General features: G+C 44.2%; 1 protein-coding gene and 1 long non-coding RNA gene across 5 annotated transcripts in view; one reads left to right on the plus strand and one right to left on the minus strand.

Annotated features, from left to right (window-relative positions):
- Positions 1-18,088, minus strand: part of LOC118386536 (uncharacterized) — an 85,249-nt gene extending 67,161 nt beyond the window's left edge. For both annotated transcript variants that reach the window (XR_004826251.2, XR_008140089.1), the window contains exons 1-2: positions 17,946-18,088; positions 17,512-17,588 (exon numbers count right to left, since the gene is read on the minus strand). This is a non-coding gene — a long non-coding RNA (uncharacterized LOC118386536). The remainder of the gene's footprint in view (positions 1-17,511; positions 17,589-17,945) is intronic.
- Positions 18,089-18,445: 357 nt separating this feature from the next.
- LOC118382210 (zinc finger E-box-binding homeobox 2-like) overlaps positions 18,446-25,155 on the plus strand; it is an 80,732-nt gene continuing 74,022 nt past the window's right edge. For 2 of the 3 annotated variants that reach the window (XM_052522937.1, XM_052522938.1), the window contains exons 1-2: positions 18,447-18,613; positions 20,287-20,448. In XM_052522937.1, coding sequence (XP_052378897.1) covers positions 20,376-20,448 — 73 coding nt within the window. In that variant the 5' untranslated portion in view covers positions 18,447-18,613; positions 20,287-20,375. Of the gene's footprint in view, positions 18,614-20,286; positions 20,449-25,155 lie in introns of all 3 variants that reach the window. The other variant, XM_052522940.1, reaches the window with a different exon arrangement.

The following is a 25,155-nucleotide window of genomic DNA, read 5'->3' on the forward strand; positions in this document are numbered from 1 at the left end:
GCTTAAGAGGCCCATCGGACAAATCCTTTTGCCACTATACCTGCTGCTCCGTCCTCTGAACCGGAACCACCCAACAGAAGCTAGCCAGCTAACTAGCTACTAGCTAGTAGTCAGCTAGCCACTGCTAGCGGTCATCAGCTACCTTTTGCCCGGACAACTCTGGCCAGTCTGCACAGCACGACTCAAACTAGAGCAAATCTGACTCATTTTCCCTATATCTCCGGATTCCGACCGCAAGCTCTGAACCTTTTTTTTCTCCCTCACCTGTCTTTTTCTCCTATCATCTGTCTTGCATAGATTGTCAACAGTCCAAAAAAGGATTGCGCCAATGACAAGGCCAAGCTGGCTTGACCCTTAGAACATTCTGCATACTGATACAGTTTAGTAAAGAGAAAGAAATTGTCTATTGCACATAAGTTTTCCACAAGCAAGCTGCTATATGAGTGGCCACTCCTGGCTAACGTCTTTGTCCCGAAGCAAGAACCAATTAGCCTGGAGCTAGCCTTGCCAAGCCCATCTGCTAGCCTCCTAGCCGCGGCCCACTAGCTGTCGAGAGCACATCGGACTGTTAGCTTAAGAGGCCCATCGGACAAATTGTTTGGCCACTAAAACCTATTTTGCCAATTGGCGTGATTTACCACACGGAGCCCGGGTGTTCTGCTAGCTTGCTATCCCCAGCCCGCTAGCTGCCTGAAGCCACTCACTGGACTGCTATGATCATTTCGCTACACATGCCTATCCCTATGCCTTGTCCATTGCTATTTTGGTTAGGAATTATTGCCTTATTTCACTGTAGAGCCTCTAGCCACTTTAACTAACACTTACACTAACATTTTACTAGCACTTTAACTTGTGAAATTGTGTAACGGCGTTCGTTTGTCGAAAGAGAGTCGGACCAAAATGCAGCGTGGTTGTTACTCATGTTCTTTAATAAAGGTGAACGAGACATGAAATAACTTATAAATATACAAAACAACAAACGGAACGTGAAAATCTATACAGCCTGTCTGGTGAACACTAACACGGAGACAGGAACAATCACCCACGAAATACACAGTGAAACCCCGGCTACCTAAATATGGTTCCCAATCAGAGACAACGAGAATCACCTGACTCTGATTGAGAACCGCCTCAGGCAGCCAAACCTAAGCTACACCCCTACTCAGCCGCAATCCCAATAACTACAAAACCCCAATACGAAACACAACAAAATAAACCCATGTCACACCCTGGCCTGACCAAATATATAACGAAAACACAAAATACTATGACCAAGGCATGACAGAACCGCCCCCCCCCTAAGGTGCGGACTCCCGGACGCACCTCAAAACCATGGGGAGGGTCCGGGTGGGCGTCTGTCCATGGTGGCGGTTCCGGCTCGGGACGTGGACCCCACTCCATGAATGTAATAGTTCCTCCCCTTCGCGTCCTGGGATAATCCACCCTCGCCGCCGACCATGGCCTAATAGTCCTCACCCAGAACCCCACTGAACTGAGGGGCAGCTCGGGACTGAGGGGAAGCTCGGGACTGAGGGGAAGCTCGGGACTGGGGGGAAGCTCGGGACTGAGGGGAAACTCGGGACTGAGGGGCAGCTCGGGACTGAGGGGCAAGCCCGGGGATGAGGGTAAGCTCGGGACTGAGGGGAAGCCCGGGACTGAGGGGAAGCCCGGGACTGAAATGGCATATATTATTATTATTATTAGAAAGCCCAGTACTGAGAGAAAACCCAGTACTGAGAGGAAGCCCAGTACTGAGAGGAAGCCCAGTACTGAGATGAAGCTCAGGCAGGTAGTAGGCTCTGGTAGATCCTGGCTGGCTGGCGGATCTGGAAGATTCTGGTTGACTGGCAGATCTGGAAGAGACTGGTCGACTGGCAGATCTGGAAGAGACTGGTTGACTGGCAGATCTGGAAGAATCTGGTTGACTGGCAGATCTGGAAGATCATGGCTGACTGGCGGATCTAGCTGTTCTGGCTGCTCCATGCAGACTGACAGCTCTGGCTGCTCCATGCAGACTGGCAGCTTTGTGCAGACTGACAGCTCTGGCTGCTCCATGCAGATTGACAGCTCTGGCTGCTCCATGCAGACTGGCAGCTTTGTGCAGACTGACAGCTCTGGCTGCTCCATGCAGACTGGCAGCTCTGGCTGCTCCATGCAGACTGGCAGCTCTGGCTGCTCCATGCAGACTGGCAGCTCAGGCTGCTCCATGCAGACTGACAGCTCAGGCTGCTCCATGCAGGCTGACAGCTCTGGCTGCTCCATGTAGACTGGCAGCTCTGGCTGCTCTATGCAGACTGGCAGCTCTGGCTGCTCCATGCAGTCTGGCAGCTCAGGCTGCTCCGAACAGGCAGGAGGCTCCGGCAGCGCTGTAGAGGAGGAAGGCTCTGGAAGCGCTGAACAGGCGGGAGACTCCGACAGCGCCGGAGGGAAGGAAGGCTCTGGCTGTGCTGAACAGGCGAGGCGCACTGAAGACCTGGTGCGTGGTGCTAGAACTGGTGATACTGGATCGAGGACACGCACAGGAAGCCTGGTGTGGGGAGCTGCCACCGGAGGACTGGTATGTGAAGGTGGCACAGGATGGACTGGACCGTGAAGGTGTACTGGAGAGCCTGAGAGCAGGACTGGCACAGGACGTGCAAGGCTAGGTAGGTACACAGGAGGCCTAGTGCGTGAGGCTGGCACATTTTTCACCAGCCGACTAACACGCACCTCAGGACGAGTATGGAGCGCTGACCCAGGTGCCATCAAATCCCCGACACTCTCCGTCGGACAAATCTTGTACCTAAAGCACCAAGCTAGCAACTCCCTCATTACTCTTCACTCCACTTTCCCCATTAACTCCTTCACAGTCTCTGCTTCGCTCACCTCTAACACCGGCTCTGGTTCTGGTCTCCTCCTTGGCTCCTCACGATTAACAAGGACAGTTGGCTCAGGTCTATCTCCAGACTCTGCCTCTCTCCCTCTGAGACCCCCCCCCCCCAATACATTTTGGGGGCTGGCTCACGGGCTTTCTTCTGCGCCGTCGTGATTGTCTCTCCAACTCCATTCTCCTATAGCCCTCTTCGCACTGCTCCAGCGAATCCCAGGCGGGCTCCGGCACTCTCTCTGGGTCGACCGCCCACCTGTCTATTTCTTCCCACGTCGTATAGTCCCGATATTGTAGCTCCTGCTGCTGCTGTTGTTTCTCCTCATACCAGCGTCTCTCAGCTCTTGGCGCCTCCAGTTCTACTTTGGGGCGGTGATATTCTCCCGGCTGATCCCAGGGTCCTTCTCCGAACAATTCATCCTCCTTTCGCTGCTCCTGCTGTCGATGCCTGTTACCACGCCACTCGGTCCGTGTGTGGTGGGTGATTCTGTAACGGCGTTCGTTTGTCGAAAGAGTGTCGAACCAAAATGCAGCGTGGTTGTTACTCATGTTCTTTAATAAAGGTGAACGAGACATGAAATAACTTATAAATATACAAAACAACAAAAGGAACGTGAAAACCTATACAGCCTGTCTGGTGAACACTAACACGGAGACAGGAACAATCACCCACGAAATACACAGTGAAACCCTGGCTACCTAAATATGGTTCCCAATCAGAGACAACGAGAATCACCTGACTCGGATTGAGAACCGCCTCAGGCAGCCACGCCTAAACTACACCCCTACTCAGCCGCAATCCCAATAACTACAAAACCCCAATATGAAACACAACAAAATAAACCCATGTCACACCCTGGCCTGACCAAATATATAACGAAAACACAAAATACTATGACCAAGGCGTGACAAATTGTTAGGTTATATTACATGTTCGATATTACGGCATGGTCGGAACTAGAAGCAGAAGCATTTCGCTACACTTGCATTGACACCTGCTAACCATGTGTATGTGAAAAATACATTTGATTTGATTTGATTTGATTTTAGTTCCACCTCCCACACATGCGGGGACATCACCTGGTTTAAATGATATTTCTAGAGACAATATCTCTTTCATTGTCAGTCTATGCACAGGTTTACCCCACTGTATTCACATCCTACCATACCTTTGTCTGTACACTATGCCTTGAATCTATTCTACCGTGTTCAGAAATCGGCTCATTTTACTCTCTGTTCTAAACGTACTAGCCGGCCAGTTCTTTCAGCCTTTAGCCGTACCCTTATCCTACTCCTCCTCTGTTCCTCTGGTGATGTGGAGGTTAATCCAGGCCCTGCAGTGCCGAGCTACACTCCCTTTCCCCGGGCACTCTCATTTGTTGACTTGTGTAACCGTAAAAGCCTTGGGTTCATGCATGTTAACTATAGAAGCTTCCTCCCTAAGTTTGTTCTATCCACTGCCCTAGCACACTCTGCCAACCTGGATGTCTTAGCTGTGTCTAAATTCTGGTTTAGGAAGACCATTAAAAAAACTGAAATTTACATCCCTAACTATAACATTTTCGACAAGATAGAACTGCCAAAGGGTATGGAGTCGCAATCTACTGCAGGGATAGCCTGCAGAGTTCTGTCTTACTATCCAGGTCTGTGCCCAAACAATTCGAGCTTCTACCTCTCCAGAAACAAGTCTCTAACTGTTGCCGCTTGCTATAGACCACCTTATGTCCCCAGCTGTGCCCTGGACACCATATGCGAATTGATTACCCCCTATCTATCTTCAGAGCTTCTGCTGTTAGGTTACCTAAACTGGGACAAGCTTAACACCCCGGCCATCCTACAATCTAAGCTTGATGCTCTCAATCTCACACAAATTACCAATGAACACACCAGGTACAACCCCAAATCCGTAAACTAGGGCACCCTCATAGATTTCATCCTAACCCACCTGCCCTCTAAATTCACCTCTGCTGTCTTCAACCAGGATCTCAGCGATCACTGCCTCCATGCCTGCGTCCGTAATGGGTCTGCGACCACTCATCACTGTCAAACGCTCCCTAAAACACCTCAGCGTGCAGGCCTTTCTAAACGACCTGGCCCGGGTATCCTGGAATGATATTGACCTCATTCCATCAGTAGAGGATGCCTGGTTATTCTTTAAAAGTGCTTTCCTATCCATCTTAAATAAGCATGCCCCATTCAAAAAATATAGAACCAAGAATAGATATAGCCCTTGGTTCACTCCAGAACTGACTGCCCTTGACCAGCACAAAATCATCCTGTGGCGTACTGCATTCGCATAAAATAGCCCACGCGATATGCAACTTTTCTGGGAAGTTAGGAACCAATATACACAGGCAGTTAGGAAAGCAATGGCTAGCTTTTTCAAACAGAAATTTGCATCCTGTAGCACTAACTCCAAAAAGTTCTTCGAACAGTGTAAAGTCCATGGAGAATAGGAGCACCTCCTCCTAGCTGCCCACTGCACTGAGGCTAGGAAACACTGTCACCACCGATAAATCCGCAATAATTGCGAATTTCAAAAAGCATTTTTCTACGGCTGGCCATGCTTTTAACCTGGCTTCCCCTACCCCGGTCAACAGCACTGCACAGCAATCCCCCTCTTCAAAGGGGGAGACACTCTAGACCCAAACTGCTACAGCCCTATATCTATCCTACCCTGCCTTTCTAAGGTCTTCAAAAGCCAAATTAACAAACAGATCACTGTCCATTTTGAGTCCCACCGTACCTTCTACACTATGCAATCTGGTTTCCAAGCTGGTCATGGGTGCACCTCAGCCACGCTCAAGGTCCTAAATGACATCATAACCGCCATCGATAAGAGACAATACTGTGAAGCTGTATTCATCGACCTGGCCAAGGCTTTCGACTCTTATCAGAAGACTCAACAGCCTTGGTTTTTCAAATGACTGCCTCGCCTGGTTCACCAACTACTTCTCTGTGTCAAATCGGAGGGCCTGTTGTCCGGATCTCTGGCAGTCTCTATGCAGGTGTCACAGAGTTCAATTCTTGGACCGACTCTCTTCTCTGTATACATCAATGAGGTTGCTCTTGCTGCTGGTGAGTCCCTGATCCACCTCTACGCAGACGACACCATTCTGTATACTTCCGGCCCTTCTTTGGACACTGTGTTAACAACCCTCCAGGCAAGCTTCAATGCCATACAACTCTCCTTCAATGGCATCCAATTGCTCTTAAATACAAGTAAAACTAAATGCATGCTCTTCAACCGATCGCTACCTGCACCTATCCGCCTGTCCAACATCACTACTCTGGACGGCTCTGACTTAGAATACGTGGACAACTACAAATACTTAGATGTCTGGTTAGACTGTAAACTCTCCTTCCAGACCCATATCAAACATCTCCAATCCAAAGTTAAATCTAGAATTGGCTTCCTATTTCGCAACAAAGCATCCTTCACTCATGCTGCCAAACATACCCTTGTAAAACTGACCATCCTACCAATCCTCGACTTTGGCGATGTCATTTACAAAATAGCCTCCAATACCCTACTCAACAAATTGGATGCAGTCTATCACAGTGCAATCCGTTTTGTCACCAAAGCCCCATATACTACCCACCATTGCGACCTGTACGCTCTCGTTGGCTGGCCCTCGCTTCATACTCGTCGCCAAACCCACTGGCTCCATGTCATCTACAAGACCCTGCTAGGTAAAGTCCCCCCTTATCTCAGCTCGCTGGTCACCATAGCATCTCCCACCTGTAGCACACGCTCCAGCAGGTATATCTCTCTAGTCACCCCCAAAACCAATTCTTTCTTTGGCATCCTCTCCTTCCAGTTCTCTGCTGCCAATGACTGGAACGAACTACAAAAATCTCTGAAACTGGAAACACTTATCTCCCTCACTAGCTTTAAGCACCAACAGTCAGAGCATCTTACAGATTACTGCACCTGTACATAGCCCACCTATAATTTAGCCCAAACAACTACCTCTTTCCCAACTGTATTTAATTAATTTATTTGTTTTGCTCCTTTGCACCCCATTATTTTTATTTCTACTTTGCACATTCTTCCATTGCAAAACTACCATTCCAGTGTTTTACTTGCTATATTGTATTTACTTTGCCACCATGGCCTTTTTGCCTTTTCCTCCCTTCTCACCTAATTTGCTCACATTGTATATAGACTTGCTTGTTTATACTGTATTATTGACTGTATGTTTGTTTTACTCCATGTGTAACTCTGTGTCGTTGTATCTGACGAACTGCTTTGCTTTATCTTGGCCAGGTCGCAATTGTAAATGAGAACTTGTTCTCAACTTGCCTACCTGGTTAAATAAAGGTGAAATAAAAAATAATTAAAACATCTCCAATCCAAAATTAAATCTGGAATTGGCTTTCACAACAAAGAATTCTTCACTCATGCTGCTAAACATACCCTTGTAAAACTGACTATCCTTGACTTCCTTGACTTCGGCGATGTCATTTACAAAATAGCCTCCAACACTCTACTCAGCAAATTGCCATCCATTTTGTCACCAAAGCCTTACATACTACCCACTGCTGCGACCTGTATGCTCTCGTTGGCTGGCCGTCGCTTCATATCTGTCGACAAACACACTGGCTCCTGGTCATCTATAAGTCATTGCTAGGTAAATCCCCGCCTTATCTCAGCTCACTGGTCACCATAGCAGCACCCACCCATTGCACGCCCTCCAGCAGGTACATTTCACTGGTCACCCCAAAAGCCAATTCCTCCATCGGCCGCCTTTCCTTCCAGTCTCTGCTGCCAATGACTGAACAAAATCACTGAAGCTGTAGACTCATATCTCCCTCACTAGCTTTAAGCACCAGCTGTCAGAGCAGCTCACAGATCACTTCACCTGTACATAGCCAATCTGTAAATAGCCCATCCAACTACCTCATCACCAAATTGTTATTTATTTGATTTATTTTGCTCCTTTGCACGCCAGTACTGCTACTTGAACACTCTTGTTCTGCACATCTATCACACCCTATAATAAATTCGCCACTATGGCCTATTTATTGCCTCACCCCCCCCTTATCCTACCTCATTTGCACACACTGTATATAGACTTTCTCTATTGTATTATTGAATGTATGTTTGTTTATTCCGCGTGTAACTCTATGTTGTTGCTTGTGTCGCACTGCTTTGCTTTATCTTGGCCAGGTCGCAGTTGTAAATGAGAACTTGTTCTCAACTAGCCTCCCTGGTTAAATAAAGGTGTTCTCAACTAGCCTCCCTGGTTAAATAAAGGTGTTCTCAACTAGCCTACCTGGTTAAATAAAGGTGTTCTCAACTAGCCTACCTGGTTAAATAAAGGTGTTCTCAACTAGCCTACCTGGTTAAATAAAGGTGTTCTCAACTAGCCTCCCTGGTTAAATAAAGGTGTTCTCAACTAGCCTACCTGGTTAAATAAAGGTGTTCTCAACTGGTTAAATAAAGGTGTTCTCCAAGGTGTTCTCCTTAGCCTACCTGGTTAAATAAAGGTGTTCTCAACTAGCCTACCTGGTTAAATAAAGGTGTTCTCAACTAGCCTACCTGGTTAAATAAAGGTGTTCTCAACTAGCCTACCTGGTTAAATAAAGGTGTTCTCAACTAGCCTCCCTGGTTAAATAAAGGTGTTCTCAACTAGCCTACCTGGTTAAATAAAGGTGTTCTCAACTAGCCTACCTGGTTAAATAAAGGTGTTCTCAACTAGGTGCCTAGCCTACCTGGTTAAATAAAGGTGTTCTCAACTGGCCTACCTGGTTAAATAAAGGTGTTCTCAACTAGCCTCCTGGTTAAATAAAGGTGTTCTCAACTAGCCTACCTGGTTAAATAAAGGTGTTCTCAACTAGCCTACCTGGTTAAATAAAGGTGTTCTCTCAACTAGCCTACCTGGTTAAATAAAGGTGTTCTCAACTAGCCTACCTGGTTAAATAAAGGTGTTCTCAACTAGCCTACCTGGTTAAATAAAGGTGTTCTCTACTAGCCTACCTGGTTAAATCAACTAAGGTAAAGGTGTTCTCAACTAGCCTCCCTGGTTAAATAAAGGTGTTCTCAACTAGCCTACCTGGTTAAATAAAGGTGTTCTCAACTAGCCTCCCTGGTTAAATAAAGGTGTTCTCAACTAGCCTCCCTGGTTAAATAAAGGTGTTCTCAACTAGCCTACCTGGTTAAATAAAGGTGTTCTCAACTAGCCTCCCTGGTTAAATAAAGGTGTTCTCAACTAGCCTACCTGGTTAAATAAAGGTGTTCTCAACTAGCCTCCCTGGTTAAATAAATAAAGGTGTTCTCAACTAGCCTACCTGGTTAAATAAAGGTGTTCTCAACTAGCCTCCCTGGTTAAATAAAGGTGTTCTCAACTAGCCTACCTGGTTAAATAAAGGTGTTCTCAACTAGCCTACCTGGTTAAATAAAGGTGTTCTCAAATAGCCTACCTGGTTAAATAAAGGTGTTCTCAACTAGCCTCCCTGGTTAAATAAAGGTGTTCTCAACTAGCCTACCTGGTTAAATAAAGGTGTTCTCAGCCTACCTGGTTAAATAAAGGTGTTCTCAACTAGCCTACCTGGTTAAATAAAAGGTGTTCTCAACTAGCCTACCTGGTTAAATAAAGGTGTTCTCAACTAGCCTACCTGGTTAAATAAAGGTGTTCTCAACTAGCCTACCTGGTTAAAAAGGTGTTCTCAACTAGCCTACCTGGGTGTTCTCAACTAGCCTACCTGGTTAAATAAAGGTGTTCTCAACTAGCCTACCTGGTTAAATAAAGGTGTTCTCAACTAGCCTACCTGGTTAAATAAAGGTGTTCTCAACTAGCCTACCTGGTTAAATAAAGGTGTTCTCAACTAGCCTACCTGGTTAAATAAAGGTGTTCTCAACTAGCCTACCTGGTTAAATAAAGGTGTTCTCAACTAGCCTACCTGGTTAAATAAAGGTGTTCTCAACTAGCCTACCTGGTTAAATAAAGGTGTTCTCAACTAGCCTACCTGGTTAAATAAAGGTGTTCTCAACTAGCCTACCTGGTTAAATAAAGGTGTTCTCAACTAGCCTACCTGGTTAAATAAAGGTGTTCTCAACTAGCCTCCCTGGTTAAATAAAGGTGTTCTCAACTAGCCTCCCTGGTTAAATAAAGGTGTTCTCAACTAGCCTACCTGGTTAAATAAAGGTGTTCTCAACTAGCCTACCTGGTTAAATAAAGGTGTTCTCAACTAGCCTACCTGGTTAAATAAAGGTGTTCTCAACTAGCCTACCTGGTTAAATAAAGGTGTTCTCAACTAGCCTACCTGGTTAAATAAAGGTGTTCTCAACTAGCCTACCTGGTTAAATAAAGGTGTTCTCAACTAGCCTACCTGGTTAAATAAAGGTGTTCTCAACTAGCCTACCTGGTTAAATAAAGGTGTTCTCAACTAGCCTACCTGGTTAAATAAAGGTGTTCTCAACTAGCCTACCTGGTTAAATAAAGGTGTTCTCAACTAGCCTACCTGGTTAAATAAAGGTGTTCTCAACTAGCCTACCTGGTTAAATAAAGGTGTTCTCAACTAGCCTACCTGGTTAAATAAAGGTGTTCTCAACTAGCCTACCTGGTTAAATAAAGGTGTTCTCAACTAGCCTACCTGGTTAAATAAAGGTGTTCTCAACTAGCCTCCCTGGTTAAATAAAGGTGTTCTCAACTAGCCTACCTGGTTAAATAAAGGTGTTCTCCCAACTAGCCTACCTGGTTAAATAAAGGTGTTCTCAACTAGCCTACCTGGTTAAATAAAGGTGTTCTCAACTAGCCTACCTGGTTAAATAAAGGTGTTCTCAACTAGCCTCCCTGGTTAAATAAAGGTGTTCTCAACTAGCCTCCCTGGTTAAATAAAGGTGTTCTCAACTAGCCTCCCTGGTTAAATAAAGGTGTTCTCAACTAGCCTACCTGGTTAAATAAAGGTGTTCTCAACTAGCCTACCTGGTTAAATAAAGGTTAAATAAAATAAATGTAAAAATGTAAAAATGTTGTGTCGTTACCATGTTGTTGTCATGTTGTGTTGCTACCTTGATGTGTTGTCATGTGTTGCTGCCTTGCTATGTTGTTGTCTTAGGTCTCTCTTTATGTAGTGTTGTGTTGCCTCTCTTGTCATGATGTGTGTTTTGTCCTATATTTATTTGTATTTAAAAAAAAAAATCTCAGCAGGAAGTCTTCTGCCTTTTGGTAGTCTGTCATTGTAACATATAATTTAACTGACTTGCCTAGTTAAATAAAGATGAAATATAAAAATACAGTAAAATAAATAAAAGGGGGGTTATAGGGGATGAGGGTCATAGAAGAGGAGGGGACGAGGTTATGTGGAGATAGGAGAGGAGGGGGGAGTGGCGAAGGGCATGAGGTGTTGAAAGTGCTCCACAGGGATGCTGGCCCGTGTTAACTCCAATGTTTTGCACAGTTGTGTCAAGATGTCCCTTGGGTGGTGGACCATTCTTGATACACACAGAAAACTCTTGAGCAAGAAAAACCCTGCAGCGCTGCAGTTCTTGACACACTCAAGCCGATGTGCCTGGCACCTACTACCATACCCTGTTAAAAAGCACTTTTGTCTTGCCCCTTCACCCTCTGAATAGCACCTATACACAATCCTCAATTGTCTCAAGGCTTAAAAATCCTTATTTAACCAACCTCCTCCACATTCATCTACACTGATGGAATTTTTAACAGGTAACATCAATAAGGGATCATAGATTTCACCTGGATTCACCTGGATTCACCTGGCCAGTCTATGTCATGGAAAGAACAGGTGTTCCTATTTTATTTGTTTATTTTTTTTATGTTTTGTACATTCAGTGTATAAAAAGAGTGAAACAGTATGTAAACATTAGTATCCCTTTCCTGCAGTCAATGACCAAAAGCAACACCTTTGCCTCATGGGTGGAATGTTAGTCATATTTTTCATAATGTCATAATTAATAAAGATTATTTGAAATAAATTGCAGAAAATACTTTTCTTTCACTGTAGATTTGTTTAAGACTACCAAGAATCACTCTGTGTGACCCTGTTTTAGCCCACCGCAGTATAAGGTTAACGTCACCATTGTTCAATGACTCTATATACCTAGGGCAGCAGTCTCTAAGGTGCAGGGTAGAGTACGTGGTGATAGCTGGCTAGAACAGTAACTAGGATTCAGTCTGATGGCCTGGAGATTTGCCTTGATGCACCTGTACTGTCTCTGCGTTCAATATGGTAGCGGGGTGAACAGGCCGTGGGTCTGTTGGCTGAGGTCCTTGATGATCATCTTGGCCTTCCTGTGACACGGGTGCTGTAGATGTCCTGGAGGGCAGGCAGTGTGCCCTGGTGATGTGTTGGGCTGACCACACCACCCACTGGAGAGCCCTGCATTTGCAGGCGGTGCAATTAAAGTACCAAGCGGTGATACAGCCGACAGGATGCTCCGAATTATGCTTCCGTAGAAGTTTGTGAGGGTCTTAGGGGCCAAGCCTAATTTATTCAGCCACCTATCAGTGACGTGCACGTAGATGAACTTGAAGCTTTTGACCCTCTCCACTGCTGCCCCATCGATGTGGATGTCTCCTATAGACCACGATCAGTTTCTTTGTTTTGTTGACATTAGAGTGCCCTACCTCCACTCTGCCAGGGCTCTCACCTCCTTTCTGTAGGCTGTCTCGTCGTTGTTGGTAATCATGCCTACCAAATCAAATCAAATCAAATGTTATTGGTGACATACACATGGTTAGCAGATGTTATTGCGAGTGTAGAGAAATGCTTGTTCTTCTAGTTTCCGACAGTGCAGCAATATCTGACAAGTAATATCCACTTTTGTGTCGTCAGCAAATTTGATGATAGAGTTGGAGATGTGCGTGGCCACACAGTCATGGGTAAACAGGGAGTACAGGAGGGGGCTGAGCATGCACCCCTGTGGGGCCCCCATGTTGATGATCAGCATTGCGGAGGTGTTGTTGCCTACCTCCACCATTTGGGGTCATTCCGTCAGGATGTCCAGGACCCAGTTTTACAAGAAGGGTTTCAGATCCAGGGCCCTGAACTTAGTGATGAGCTTGGGGGGCACTATGGTGTTGAAGGCTGAGCTGCTTTATTACACTGTAATACAACAGTATGTGAACACCCTTTCAAATTAGTGGATTTGGCTATTTCAGCCACACTCATTGCTGACAGGTGTATAAAATTGAGCACACAGCCATGTAATCTCCATAGACAAACAAAACATTGGCAGTATAATGGCCTTACTGAAGAGCTCAGTGACTTTCATAGGATGCCATCTTTCCAACAAGTCAGTTTGTCAAATGTATGCCCTGCTAAAGCTGCTCCGGTCAACTGGTAGTGCTGTTATTGTAAAGTGGAAACATCTAGGTGCAACAGCCGTGTTCAGCCGTGAAAAAGTAGGCCACACAAGCTCACAGAACGGGACCGCTGAGTGCTGAAGCGAGTAGTGCATAAAAATCAATAACCTGCCCGAATACATAGTGCCAACTGGCAAAATTGGTGAAGGAAGAATAATGGACTGGGGCATTTTTTTATGGTTTGGGCTTGGCCACCAAGTTCCAGTGAAGGGAAATATTAATGACATTCTAGACGATTCAGTGACATTCTAGACAATTATGTGCTTCCAACTTTGTGGCAATAGTTTGGGGAAGGCCCTTTCTTGTTTTAGCATGACAATGCCCCCATGCGAGGTCCATACAGAAGTGGTTCGTCGAGAGCTGTGTGGAAGAACTTGACTGGCCTGCACAGAGCCCTGACCTCAACCCCATCGAACGCCTATAGGCTAAATTGGAACGCCGACTGCGAGCCAGGAAAAATCGGCCAACATTAGTGCCCGAGCTCACTAATGTTCTTGTGGCTGAATGGAATCAATTCCCCACAGAAATGTTCCAACATCTAGCGGAAAGCCTTCCCAGAAAAATGCCCTAACTCCATATTAATGCCCATTTGGAATGAGATGTTCAACGAGGAGGTGTCCAGATACTTTTGGTCATGTAGTGTATTTATTTATCTTGTGCAGGTGGGATAGGGCAGTGTGCAGTGCAATGGCAACTGAGTCAACCATGTCAGGTAAGGTGTAGATCATATGATCCTTAACTAGCCTCTCAAAGCACTTCATGATGACAGAAATGAGTGCTACGGGGGGTCATAGTCATTTTGTTTTAGTTACCTTTGCTTTCTTGGATATAGGAACAATCGTAGACATCTTGAAGCAAGTGGGGACAACAGACTGGGATACATAGAGATTGAAACTGTCTGTAAACACTCCATCCAACTGGTCTGCACATGCTCTGAGGACACGACTTGGGATGCCGGCAACTTTGCGAGGGTTGACTCGCTTAAATCACTTTCTCACGTAGGGCATGGCGAATGAGAATGCTGTTCATCGACTACAGCTCTGCATTTAACACCATAGTACCCTCCAAGCTCGTCATCAAGCTCGAGACCCTGGGTCTCGACCCCGCCCTGTGCAACTGGGTACTGGACTTCATGACGGGCCGCCCCCAGGTGGTGAAGGTAGGCAACAACATCTCCACCCCGCTGATCCTCAACACTGGGGCCCCACAAGGGTGCGTTCTGAGCCCTCTCCTGTACTCCCTGTTCACCCATGACTGCATGGCCACGCACGCCTCCAACTCAATCATCAATTTTGCGGACGACACAACAGTGGTAGGCTTGATTACCAACAACGACGAGACAGCCTACAGAGAGGAGGTGAGGGCCCTCGGAATGTGGTGTTAGGAAAATAACCTCACACTCAATGTCAACAAAACTAAGGAGATGATTGTGAACTTCAGGAAACAGCAGAGGGTACACCCCCCTATCCACATCGATGGAACAGTAGTGGAGAGGGTAGCAAGTTTTAAGTTCCTCGGCATACACATCACAGACAAACTGAATTGGTCCACCCACACAGACAGCATCGTGAAGAAGGCGCAGCAGCGCCTCTTCAACCTCAGGAGGCTGAAGAAATGTGGCTTGTCACCAAAAGCACTCACAAACTTCTACAGATGCACAATCGAGACCATCCTGGCGGGCTGTATCACCGCCTGGTACGGCAACTGCTCCGCCCACAACCGTAAGGCTCTCCAGAGGGTAGTGAGGTCTGCACAACGCATCACCGGGGGCAAACTACCTGCCCTCCAGGACACCTACACCACCCGATGTTACAGGAAGGCCATAAAGATCATCAAGGACAACAACCACCCGAGCCACTGCCTGTTCACCCCGCTATCATCCAGAAGGCGAGGTCAGTACAGGTGCATCAAAGCTGGGACCGAGAGACTGAAAAACAGCTTCTAATAATAATAATAATATAATAATAATAGCTTCTATCTCAAGGCCATCAGACTGAAGTTAAAAACAGCCACCACTAACATTGAGTGGCTGCTGCCAACACACTGACTCAACTCCAGCCACTTTAATAATGGGAATTGATGGGAAATTATGTAAAATATATCACTAGCCACTTTATACAATGCTACCTAATATAATGTTTACATACCCTACATTATTCATCTCATATGTATATTTATGTGATTTGATTTGATTTGTTTTGATGAGAGCACACAGTCCTCGTGAGCAGAGGGGGCCCACATCAGCAACTCAATGTTATTTTCCTTGAAGCGTGTTTAGCTCGTCCGGGAGCGAGGCATCGGTGTCCGTGACCTGGCTGGCTTTCCCTCTATAAACTGTAATGGTGATAGTTGCATAGCAAACTGCAAAAGGCAAAAGGCTATCAGACTAAATTAGTTTTGTTGTTGATTGAAGATGTTGTTTGTTGGATGCCAGTGGGCAACATTCCGATGCTAAACCACATCAGAGAGAACTGCCCTGTGGGTGTTCAATGTGTGACTGGTATTTTGAGGTGACAAGTTCAAGCAATTTAAATATAATCCACAAAACAGTGGAAAACATAAGTTGAGCAAATCTTTCTTTTCCACATTGTTCAAAATAATTAAAGTGGGAGAAGTTGGTCTTTTACCAAATAGGGCTATCTTCTGTATACCACCCCTACCTTGTCACAACAAAACTGATTGGCTCAAACACATTTATGAAGGAAAGAAATTCCACAAATTAACTTGTAATTGAAATGCATTCCAGGTGAATGGAAGCTGGTTGAGAGAATGCCAAGAGTGTGCAAAATTCTACTTTGAAGAATCTCAAAAATATTTTGATTTGTTTAACACTTTTTTGGTTACTGCATGATTCCATGTGTGTTATGTCATAGTTTTAATATCTTCACTATTATTCTACAATGTAAAAAATAGTACAAATAAAGAAAATCCCTTGAATGAGTAGGTGTCCAAACTTTTGACTGGTACTGAATATAAAGTCTAATTTTGGGATGCAAACTCAAAATGTGGACAACGTCAACTCTATATCTGATGTCATACATGTGTCTTCTTTTTTAAGACCATAACCATGTTTGTGAGGTGTATACTTTTGTTTCGAAGTAGATGTTTTCAAGACTACCAAGAAACACTGTGTGTGATCCTGATTTAGCCCACTGCAGTAGAAAGTTGTCTATTTGACTCTAATCTACTCCCTCAACCGTATCCCTCCTGTGTTGCAATAAGACCTCTTGAGCAACATTAGGTTTCTATCTTTGTGGTGTGTGTGTGTGTGTGTGTGTGTGTGTGTGCAGGGCATGACAACCCTCTCCTCAGGTTTTTGAGGTGACTGACACTGTCACTTCTCTTTTTGTTGTTCCTAGAACTTAACAGGTGGTTTTACCACATATATCTATGGACCACACTAAATAAGCCACATACAGAAATTCAGCTTTATACATCTAATATTATAAAATTAAAATAAATATTATTCCATTTGTTATTTTCTTCCCAAAAGGGACAACACGTTCAGTATAAATGTACTTTCATTCACAAACTTTTTCAGAAAACTGCACATACATTTTTCAACACAACTGTTTTAATCACATTGAGGTAAGTATGGTTTCAAAAAATATTTTTGGTCCATTTTCGAAATCAACCACGTTATTTCCCAGTGGGCAGAGACGTCAATTAAACCTGTATTCCACATTGGTTCAACGTCATTTCAGTGTGTCCCCAGTGGGTGGGAATGTCATTTAGATAATGGCAGTATATGCCATTTTTCATGATCAAAAGCTAATTGGAAGATTTAGGCAATTACGGAACTATGATATATGTATATATACTTGGTCAAACTCGGTGTCAGGACAAATGTTCTTAAAATGTTGTTCTTCTAGAAGAGACGAGAGGATGCTCTACTGACAGTAGATGTCGTAAAGATGTCTTGATCATAAAGAACCGCACTCGGGCATCGAAGTCTAATCAAATGTGATGTAATTTTACGAACCAACAGAGACACCAAAAAGAGAGATTTACTTTAAACACGTGTCCTCTGTGCACTTCCAGATAACCCTTGTGATTATTTAACACGTATCCCTGTCGTGGTTCATATTACAGGGCTTATTTACAGACATATTAGATACTTTACTTTTAGCATCCATGTAATTATTGTGATATAGTGAGGCCTTGGAAAAAGTGCTCCCCAATTCCATATGAATAAATACATGAAAAGTAGGCTACAATATATACATTCTTATGACATTCGATAATAATAATAACGTTACAACGTTATTATTGTTAACAACTTTAAAAGATTGCCGTAGAGCTCAAAATTACCTGATAACATCTTCACCCAGTTCCCATACTCCTGGTCTGGTATGATCTCCAGTCTAATCCAGTTGGCTATGAGTGGACTGATCATATTCCATTCATTGGTGAGCGTTTCATCCATGTAGAACATGCATAGACACAGAGAATATTTTAACAACCACAAACCATGTGTGTAACTCCCCCGATAGACATTATGTTACTGTACACGTGGTGATGTAAATGAAAACGAACTATGCTAAACATTTAACACTATTTAAAAAATCCACTCTACAGATGTATACGCATATTTGCAGACTATAATTTACGCCTTTACCGTAGCGTGTTTCGTTAATGCCAGTGATAGCCCGTTGAAAATATGCTGCATCTTCCCTCTTTCGTTTTTATACAAAAATTACAGTGTGGAATGGCACAGAATAATTTAAATGAGAATATAAACTCACTCAGTCAAGATAAAAAGGCAGAGGTATCCGCTGTAGTGCCTCTGAATACATGCCGGAAGACAGCCATTTGCGTGCAGGTAAACTACCTGTGCGCTCCAATCAGGTACCTTGGCGCTCCTTTCATATGCCAGTTTGGAGAGTAGTTGTCACCGCATTATAAATACCTTCTCTCTCACTCCAATACACTGCTGTTTTGTTTATTTTATGAAGTCGCTATTTGGAAATCTGATGCGTGGGTAATTCCTCTCACATTTGACTCAAAGCACAGCCTACAAATGATCAAATACAATCTCATGGGAGACAACAACTTGATCACGTTCTCCCGCTCCACAACAACGCGCGCACATACTCCTCAATTATCCCTGCGCGTGAAGATAGGTGGCGTATTAAGGATGTCTCGCGCCTCTATATTCCAGGAAAAGAAAAAGAGCGAAAAAATGTCATTAGAAGAGGCGTAACCCGTCAGTGCGCGTTCCCAGGTCTGTTTCGTGAAGTGGCTGAAAGAGACCAGTCCTAACCTGCCCATCAGGAATAACGGTCCCTCATCATCAAGCTATTTTCAAGGCTTATTACCAGTTATTTGCTTTGGATCCACAACGCACCCCTTTATCATCTCTCTGTGACGTTCTGTCTTCCAACCAGCTGTTTAGAGGATCACACTGACACCGGTACGTGTATTTTAACATATTGCTTTTTACATCAGTTTATTTGAATGAAACTTCAATAGCTTTGCGATTGAGGTAGATTTGCCATTCAGGTATCCGTGCGCCGTTGCGCAATTATCAAAGTTGGACAGCCTACCTGCTCAGGTGAGAAAGGTGCGCGCTGCTGCAGAAGTGGATAGACCGTTATATAGGCCTACCTGTGATCGGATGCTCTCCTATATTCCCTGTATCCTTTCCGGGAAATCAAATTGTATTCGATGTTATCCATTCCTATTCCCTTTGAGCTGTCCGAGTAGAAACGGGCGTAGGCTATTCGCGTTGGTTTGCCATCCATTGTATTTGCTAATTTTACGCATAGCCTTCTATTAGATAGATCAACATACACTGTGTTTTAAATCTACATTCCAAATTTGTGGACAGCTCATTATGTGTAGCTGGGGTTTGGGCAGTGACCACTAACATCCGGACTGTTGTGTGTGTTGTCGGCTATGTGTGTGTTCACTGCTGGTGCAAATGCCAAAGCCTTGTGAAAAAAAACATGCAATGTGATGAAGTGGCAAACATTTCCAAATGTAAGTCTCTAAACTAGAAGACCCTCGTTTGGGCTGGGCTTCTATCATTCTATTTCAATGGACTTTCCTCTAAAGTATATAATATTGAGCTTTTCCGTTTGTTGTCGTGTAAATGTTTATGGGTGTTTTTGTGTTTGTTTTCTTCTGTTACGGTTCGCTACCCTTTTAATACAAACTTCACTGACACCACGTCCCTACATTTAAAAAACATTTCAATCGGGTCTGGTGCTGCTTTTATTTTTACCAATCAGTTTAAATGGTAGATTAAATACATTTGAACATATCCTTATTAGAAAGGGGAAGTTAGTCTATTTCCCCACATATTGCAACATTTGGCACGTTTTTTTCTTGATGAATGTGTCCAACATCCCAACATCATGTGTATAATCTATTTAAAAAATGATTAGGTCTTTCGCAGATACACTCATAAACACAGTTTGGAAAAATTGAAAACAAACTCGAAATGACTGACATGATATGAGATGAGGCTATTTAGTTGAATCGAACACTTTGCTTAACTTGATTGAGGCAGATGATACAAAGGATTTCAGATTGTAGGCTGTGGGCTATTAATATATGTCGTTATAGATTAAAACTGAATCAATGTTTCTCGAGTGTGATACATTTGGTGATGACAGCAAAGTTGCCTAAGACTGACAGAAGGGACAGCCATAACAAACCTTCATTATCAAAGACATCAACAAGTCTCAGAAGTTGATGTATAAATTCAATTAGAAACTTGCACAGAAACATCCACCATTTAATTTGAGGTTTCATACAATAATCGACATTTTTGGAAGTGTATGCCTTGCTTTATTTCAGTCATCCTTGTAAGCTATTGAATGTGTCTGCCTGTCCGTCCTCCTCCTCCTTCTGCTCCGATTCATTGACAATCTGCCCGATTAGGAGACACATCAAAAGACCAGGCGACGGCGGACGCAGTACGGTCTTGCTCAAACTCCCTCTCCTGGACTTTAACCCATATGGAGTTTCATTGAAGAGTTTAGAGTGAATTAAAACGTTTTATTTCGGGCCCCTGTGGTTGAACGGGATCCATACAGTCATATTGTCCCAACATTTGTCGCCGTTTTGTTTGGTTATTAGATATCAACCGGAGCCTGCCTGTGCTGCTGACTGAAGGAGCCGAGCCCATGCGGACTGTAAGCCATCTGACCTAGACTAAACTCTTATCAATGAAGCAGGAGATCATGGCGGAGGGTCCCCGGTGTAAGAGGCGAAAACAATCAAACCCACAGAGAAAGAACGGTAAGAACATGTTTTAAGTTAAATAAAATGAATGTTTGGGAACATTTGTAAGTTTTACCAGCAGTCATTTGCGGGACCTCCCGCGCCTTGTCGCCTTTCACAGTTCGATTATAGTTTATATTCAGTGTAGGCACTGAGAATGGGGTGGTTGCGTAAAAGTACACTACATTTTGTTGTAGTTTTGAACTTAATCACTATGTAAAGCATTTTCATGTTTATTTTGAATGAGATTATGAGCGTTAAAGTTAACTATCAATGTCTCGAGCTGACTGTGTAGGAAAGGGATGTCAGAATGAGGCTCGAATGCGGTTCAGCGAGATCGTGCTACTTTCTAACAGGCAGGAAAACCGTTATTTGGGTAGGCCTATAGCGCGTCTCCTATGAATTGGATAAATCGGAGAAACCTGTGGATTAGGTAGAAACTGAACTGCGCTGTTAACTTTTGTGTGATTATGACGTAAATGTGCTTTATCTCACGATTGTTCAACACAGTTTCATTGTCGTGTGAATTGTGTTGTGTTGTGGGTATTGTGTTGTGCTATAATTGCCATTCACAAGTGACTTGGTGCCTTTAAAGACCTTTACCACGTCTTAGATATTATATATAGTCTGTCAACTCGGAGTTAATTAAAGGTCTTAAAATGGCCATGACAATAGGACACCGTTTCTGAATGTGTCAATTTTTGTTCGGGTCTGGTGCTGCACAAAGGCTACAGCACTAAACACAACACACCTCGTATAGGCAAGCTCAAAGACTGACCAAATTTCTGAAACGTTACTTGAGTTATGTGTTAACCTACAACGTTTCGAGGATATAGAAAACTCCTGAGTTTTGTGTAGGAGTTGTGTTGGGAGTGATAGGGATTTTGCGAGGGGGCATCCCTTTTGACGCCTCATCCATGTGTGTGTTATGCAAAGTTATATTTAATTCATGTAAATGTTGAACTGACTTGTTTTCTCTTGTTACTTTAATATCCCATGGTATTACATGTTTGATGTAAAACTGGTGTCACAGTAGTTTGTTTAATTTGTATTTTGTTGTATAGCACTATTGTAGCTAAACATGTATTTTTTAAACAATCTTTACATTTAAATTATATAGTTTTTTATATCACACATTTTCAGTCGACTTATTTTGTTTACTAGTTTTTATTTGTTTATTGATTCAGTGAACTCAGTATGTTGTTCAAGATGTTTACTACTGTCAAGCACGTTTCTGATCAACAAAGATAATACTGAACTATTGCAACTGAAGTTTAACCGCACATCGGTCTTTGTAAAAACCAAGATGAGAAGTGATTTTTCGAATTGCAATGGTTTTGTTAAATTTTTTAAGAACATTCAGCCAATGTCAATGTGGGCAAAAATTAAGAGAAAAAGAATGTTGACAATATTGTTTTGTCAGAGGCTATAATGGAGGACTACTGCTTCTGTTGTTTCTCCCAGGTGTGCATTTTTATTATTGATCATTTTAATGTGGAAATGTTTGTTTCCATTCCCCATTTAAACGAATTGCTTCTTCCCTGCGGGAGAATTTCATAGCCTTATAGGTCTATATTTTAATATGCAATTTGTTATTTTTCGCTTGTATTTGCCTGAATATGCCTCTAGGCATACTGTTGATGCAATACATTAATGGTAGGGTTAAGGCAACAACAGAAAAAACAGTTTTGGTCTGGTGTAAATATGTGTATTCAGAATGGATATAGTCATTCAGACTGAAAGTCTACTACGAAATACCTTTGCTTGTGAACTAGAACTTTTGCGAGTCTGAAGATCTTTTTTGCCTGTGGACAACTTTCACTCCGATGCAGTATTCCCAGAGGGATATCTGCTGTATACGGTCTGGAGGACCATATGCATTTTATTATCGCAAGGTAATACAGAACCAGAACTGTTGATGTCTGTGTTAATTTTCTTTTTCCATAATTCTCATCTTCGAAATATGCGATTTATTATGTAAATGAACTCTTAGAGTAGGCCTACAAATTGTCCGTATGGCCTGTTGCATACAGGCCTACAGTATCTTGTGGTTCGGCCTATACTTATTTTTCCCCCCACCTCACCTCATCTTAACTCCGTGACTGCCTAGTCCCAATCGGAGGTCACATTAGGCCCTGTGCAACTCGATATGCTCAGTCTGCACAACTTTGTTGCAGTTCGCAGCCCCCTCCCCGGTGCGAAACGTCACATCCAGCTGTGAGGGGTCGTTCAGTTGTGTGAACGCAGCTGTCAAAAGCGCTCCATTAGCCTCGCCTTAAAATACTCTTTCTTTCATTTTATATATATATATTTATTTTTTTGTTACACTATTTCAGCTTTCAAACCACAATTGGTGTATTAAAGTGTGTGAGGTAAATATAAATAAGACTGATCAATCACCTAATAAACTGGACATGTTATTGTCTTGCAACACTTATATAGTCAGAGTTATAAGACATTTAATACATGGGTTCATCTCAGGATTATCACAACATTCAAATGAAGGCATTGCTGTCATGGCCAGTATGCTAGTGGGTCCATAACTGTCTCAAGACAATGGGGTTTCAATGGAAGTGAGTTTCATTTCCCTGCTCCTATCATCAGCAGTGAGCAGTGTCAGGATGCCTGTTGTACCATTCATGCTACATTTCTCACAAACATGCCATTGTCCTTGCTGCTGGAGACATGTGTCTGTGTTACATCTGCTCCTGAAACGCCCTCTACTGCTCATCCTGTGTCTCCTTGACCTGCTGCTCTCTCCGTCTCCTTCACTGTGTGTGTGATAGTGTGGGCGGAGGCAGGTGTGCTGGAGTAAGAGCAGATCCCCACCAGCTGCAACCTGTTCCATAATCAAGACCTCTACAAATACTCAGCCCTGCCACTTCCATGCTGCCAGATTGTAATCTCTGCTCAGTCAGTCTACGCTTCTAGCCGTTTGTTACTGTTAGATCCTGTTATCCTGTTGTGCCTGTTTTCCTCTCCGCTACAGTTCCGCCCGCTCTGACTCTGGTCCTTGTCTCCAGTTCCACGTCTAGTCATCCTGCTTCCCCACACTACTACTCCCTTGGATTCCCCTCCAGGCCTGCTTACCCTGTCCCAACCCCCCTCGCTCCAGTCTCAGCCTATGCACCTGGTTTCCTGCAACCCACCCGAGCTTCCCCTGGCCTGCACTCCATCTTCCCCCTGTGTTTTAATAAATACCTTGGTTACTTCAATCCCATTCTCCTCGTCTGAGTCTGCTCTTGGGTTCCCCTGTTCCACTCTGCGTAACAATACGATCTTGCCAAAGAGAGGAACCCAGCAGACTCTGATACTCTCCACCAAACCATCATCTCCGTGAGCATCGGAGGGAGAGGGTAGGTAGGATTGCATGCACCATAACATCTGTTTCAGTGCCTTGTCCTCCTTCTCTGAATGCATCCCATCCCAAGGCTATTCCAGATCCTGAACACATGCAGCTCGGCAGGGCCCGTCTCTCTCTAGAGGAGAGGCAACAACGAATCAGCGCTAGGAGCTGCCTATACGGTGGCCAGGTTGGTCACTTTGTCTCCACTTGTTCCCATCCAGCAAAATAGGGGGCTCGGCAGTAGTGGGGGATAAACTGTTTAGCCGAATCGCCTGCCCATCTTCCCCCAGATCTCTGATTGAAGGCAACCTTGTGTGGCAGAGCCAAGCTTTTCCTCTGTCTGTTCTCATCAATTCGGGCACCGACGAGAGCTTCCTGGACTGAGGGGTCGTTACCTAGTTGGGTCTGGACACTGTCCCACTCGATTCACCCCTCGATGCTAACGCTCTCAATGGAAAGCTCCTTGCTCGTGTCTGTGAGAACCGTCCCTGTCATCCTGCGTCTCTCTGGAAATCACGAGGAAAATATCCGTTTCCACATAATCAACTGTCCTTACTCTCCCCTGGTTCTTGGCCATCCATGATTAAAGCTACACAACCCACAGACTGACGGGACCGCCTGAAAGGTAACCACTTGGAGTTCATTTTGTCACTCTAATTGTCTACATTCTGCCATCCCCTCTGCCTTGTCTGTGCCCCAGGTCATTCTAGAACCTCCGGACCTGTCATCAGTTCCTCCCGAGTATCACGATCTAGCTCCTGTTTTCAGCAAGTATCACACCCTGTCGCTGCCGCCTCATTGGCCGTACGACTGCGCCACTGACCTTCAGCCTGGAGCTCCTCTCCCCAGTAGCCAGTTTTTAACCTCTCCCGCCCCGATCAAAAGGCTGTGGAGAGGTACATCCCAGGATTCTCTGGCTGCAGTACATATCAAGCCATCTTCCTCCCCGTTGGGTGCTTGGTTTTTCTTTGTGAAGAAGGATGGGTCACTGAGGCCGTGCATACACTTTCGTGGGCTGAATCATTTTACAGTAAAGAACAAGTACCCTTTGCCACTCATCAGCTCTGATTTTGCCCCCCTCCATGGTGCCACTGTGTTTACCAAATTCGACCTCTGGAATGCCTACCACCTTGTTCTCATAAGAGAGGGGGACGAGTGGAAGACTGCATTCAACACACCACTTGGTCACTATGATTATTTGGTCATGCCTTTTGGTCTTACTAATGCCCCTGCTCTTTTCCAGAAGTTAGTCAATGATGTGCTGAGGAATGTGATTGGACGCTTTGTTTTTGTCTATTTAGATGACATCCTGATTTTTTCCAAGAACCCTGAGGCTCACCAGCAACACGTTGGCCAAGTTCTTAATGGCTGTTGGAGAA

This window comes from Oncorhynchus keta, chromosome 7 (genome assembly GCF_023373465.1).
Source record: "Oncorhynchus keta strain PuntledgeMale-10-30-2019 chromosome 7, Oket_V2, whole genome shotgun sequence".
NCBI classification, from domain to species: domain Eukaryota; kingdom Metazoa; phylum Chordata; class Actinopteri; order Salmoniformes; family Salmonidae; genus Oncorhynchus; species Oncorhynchus keta.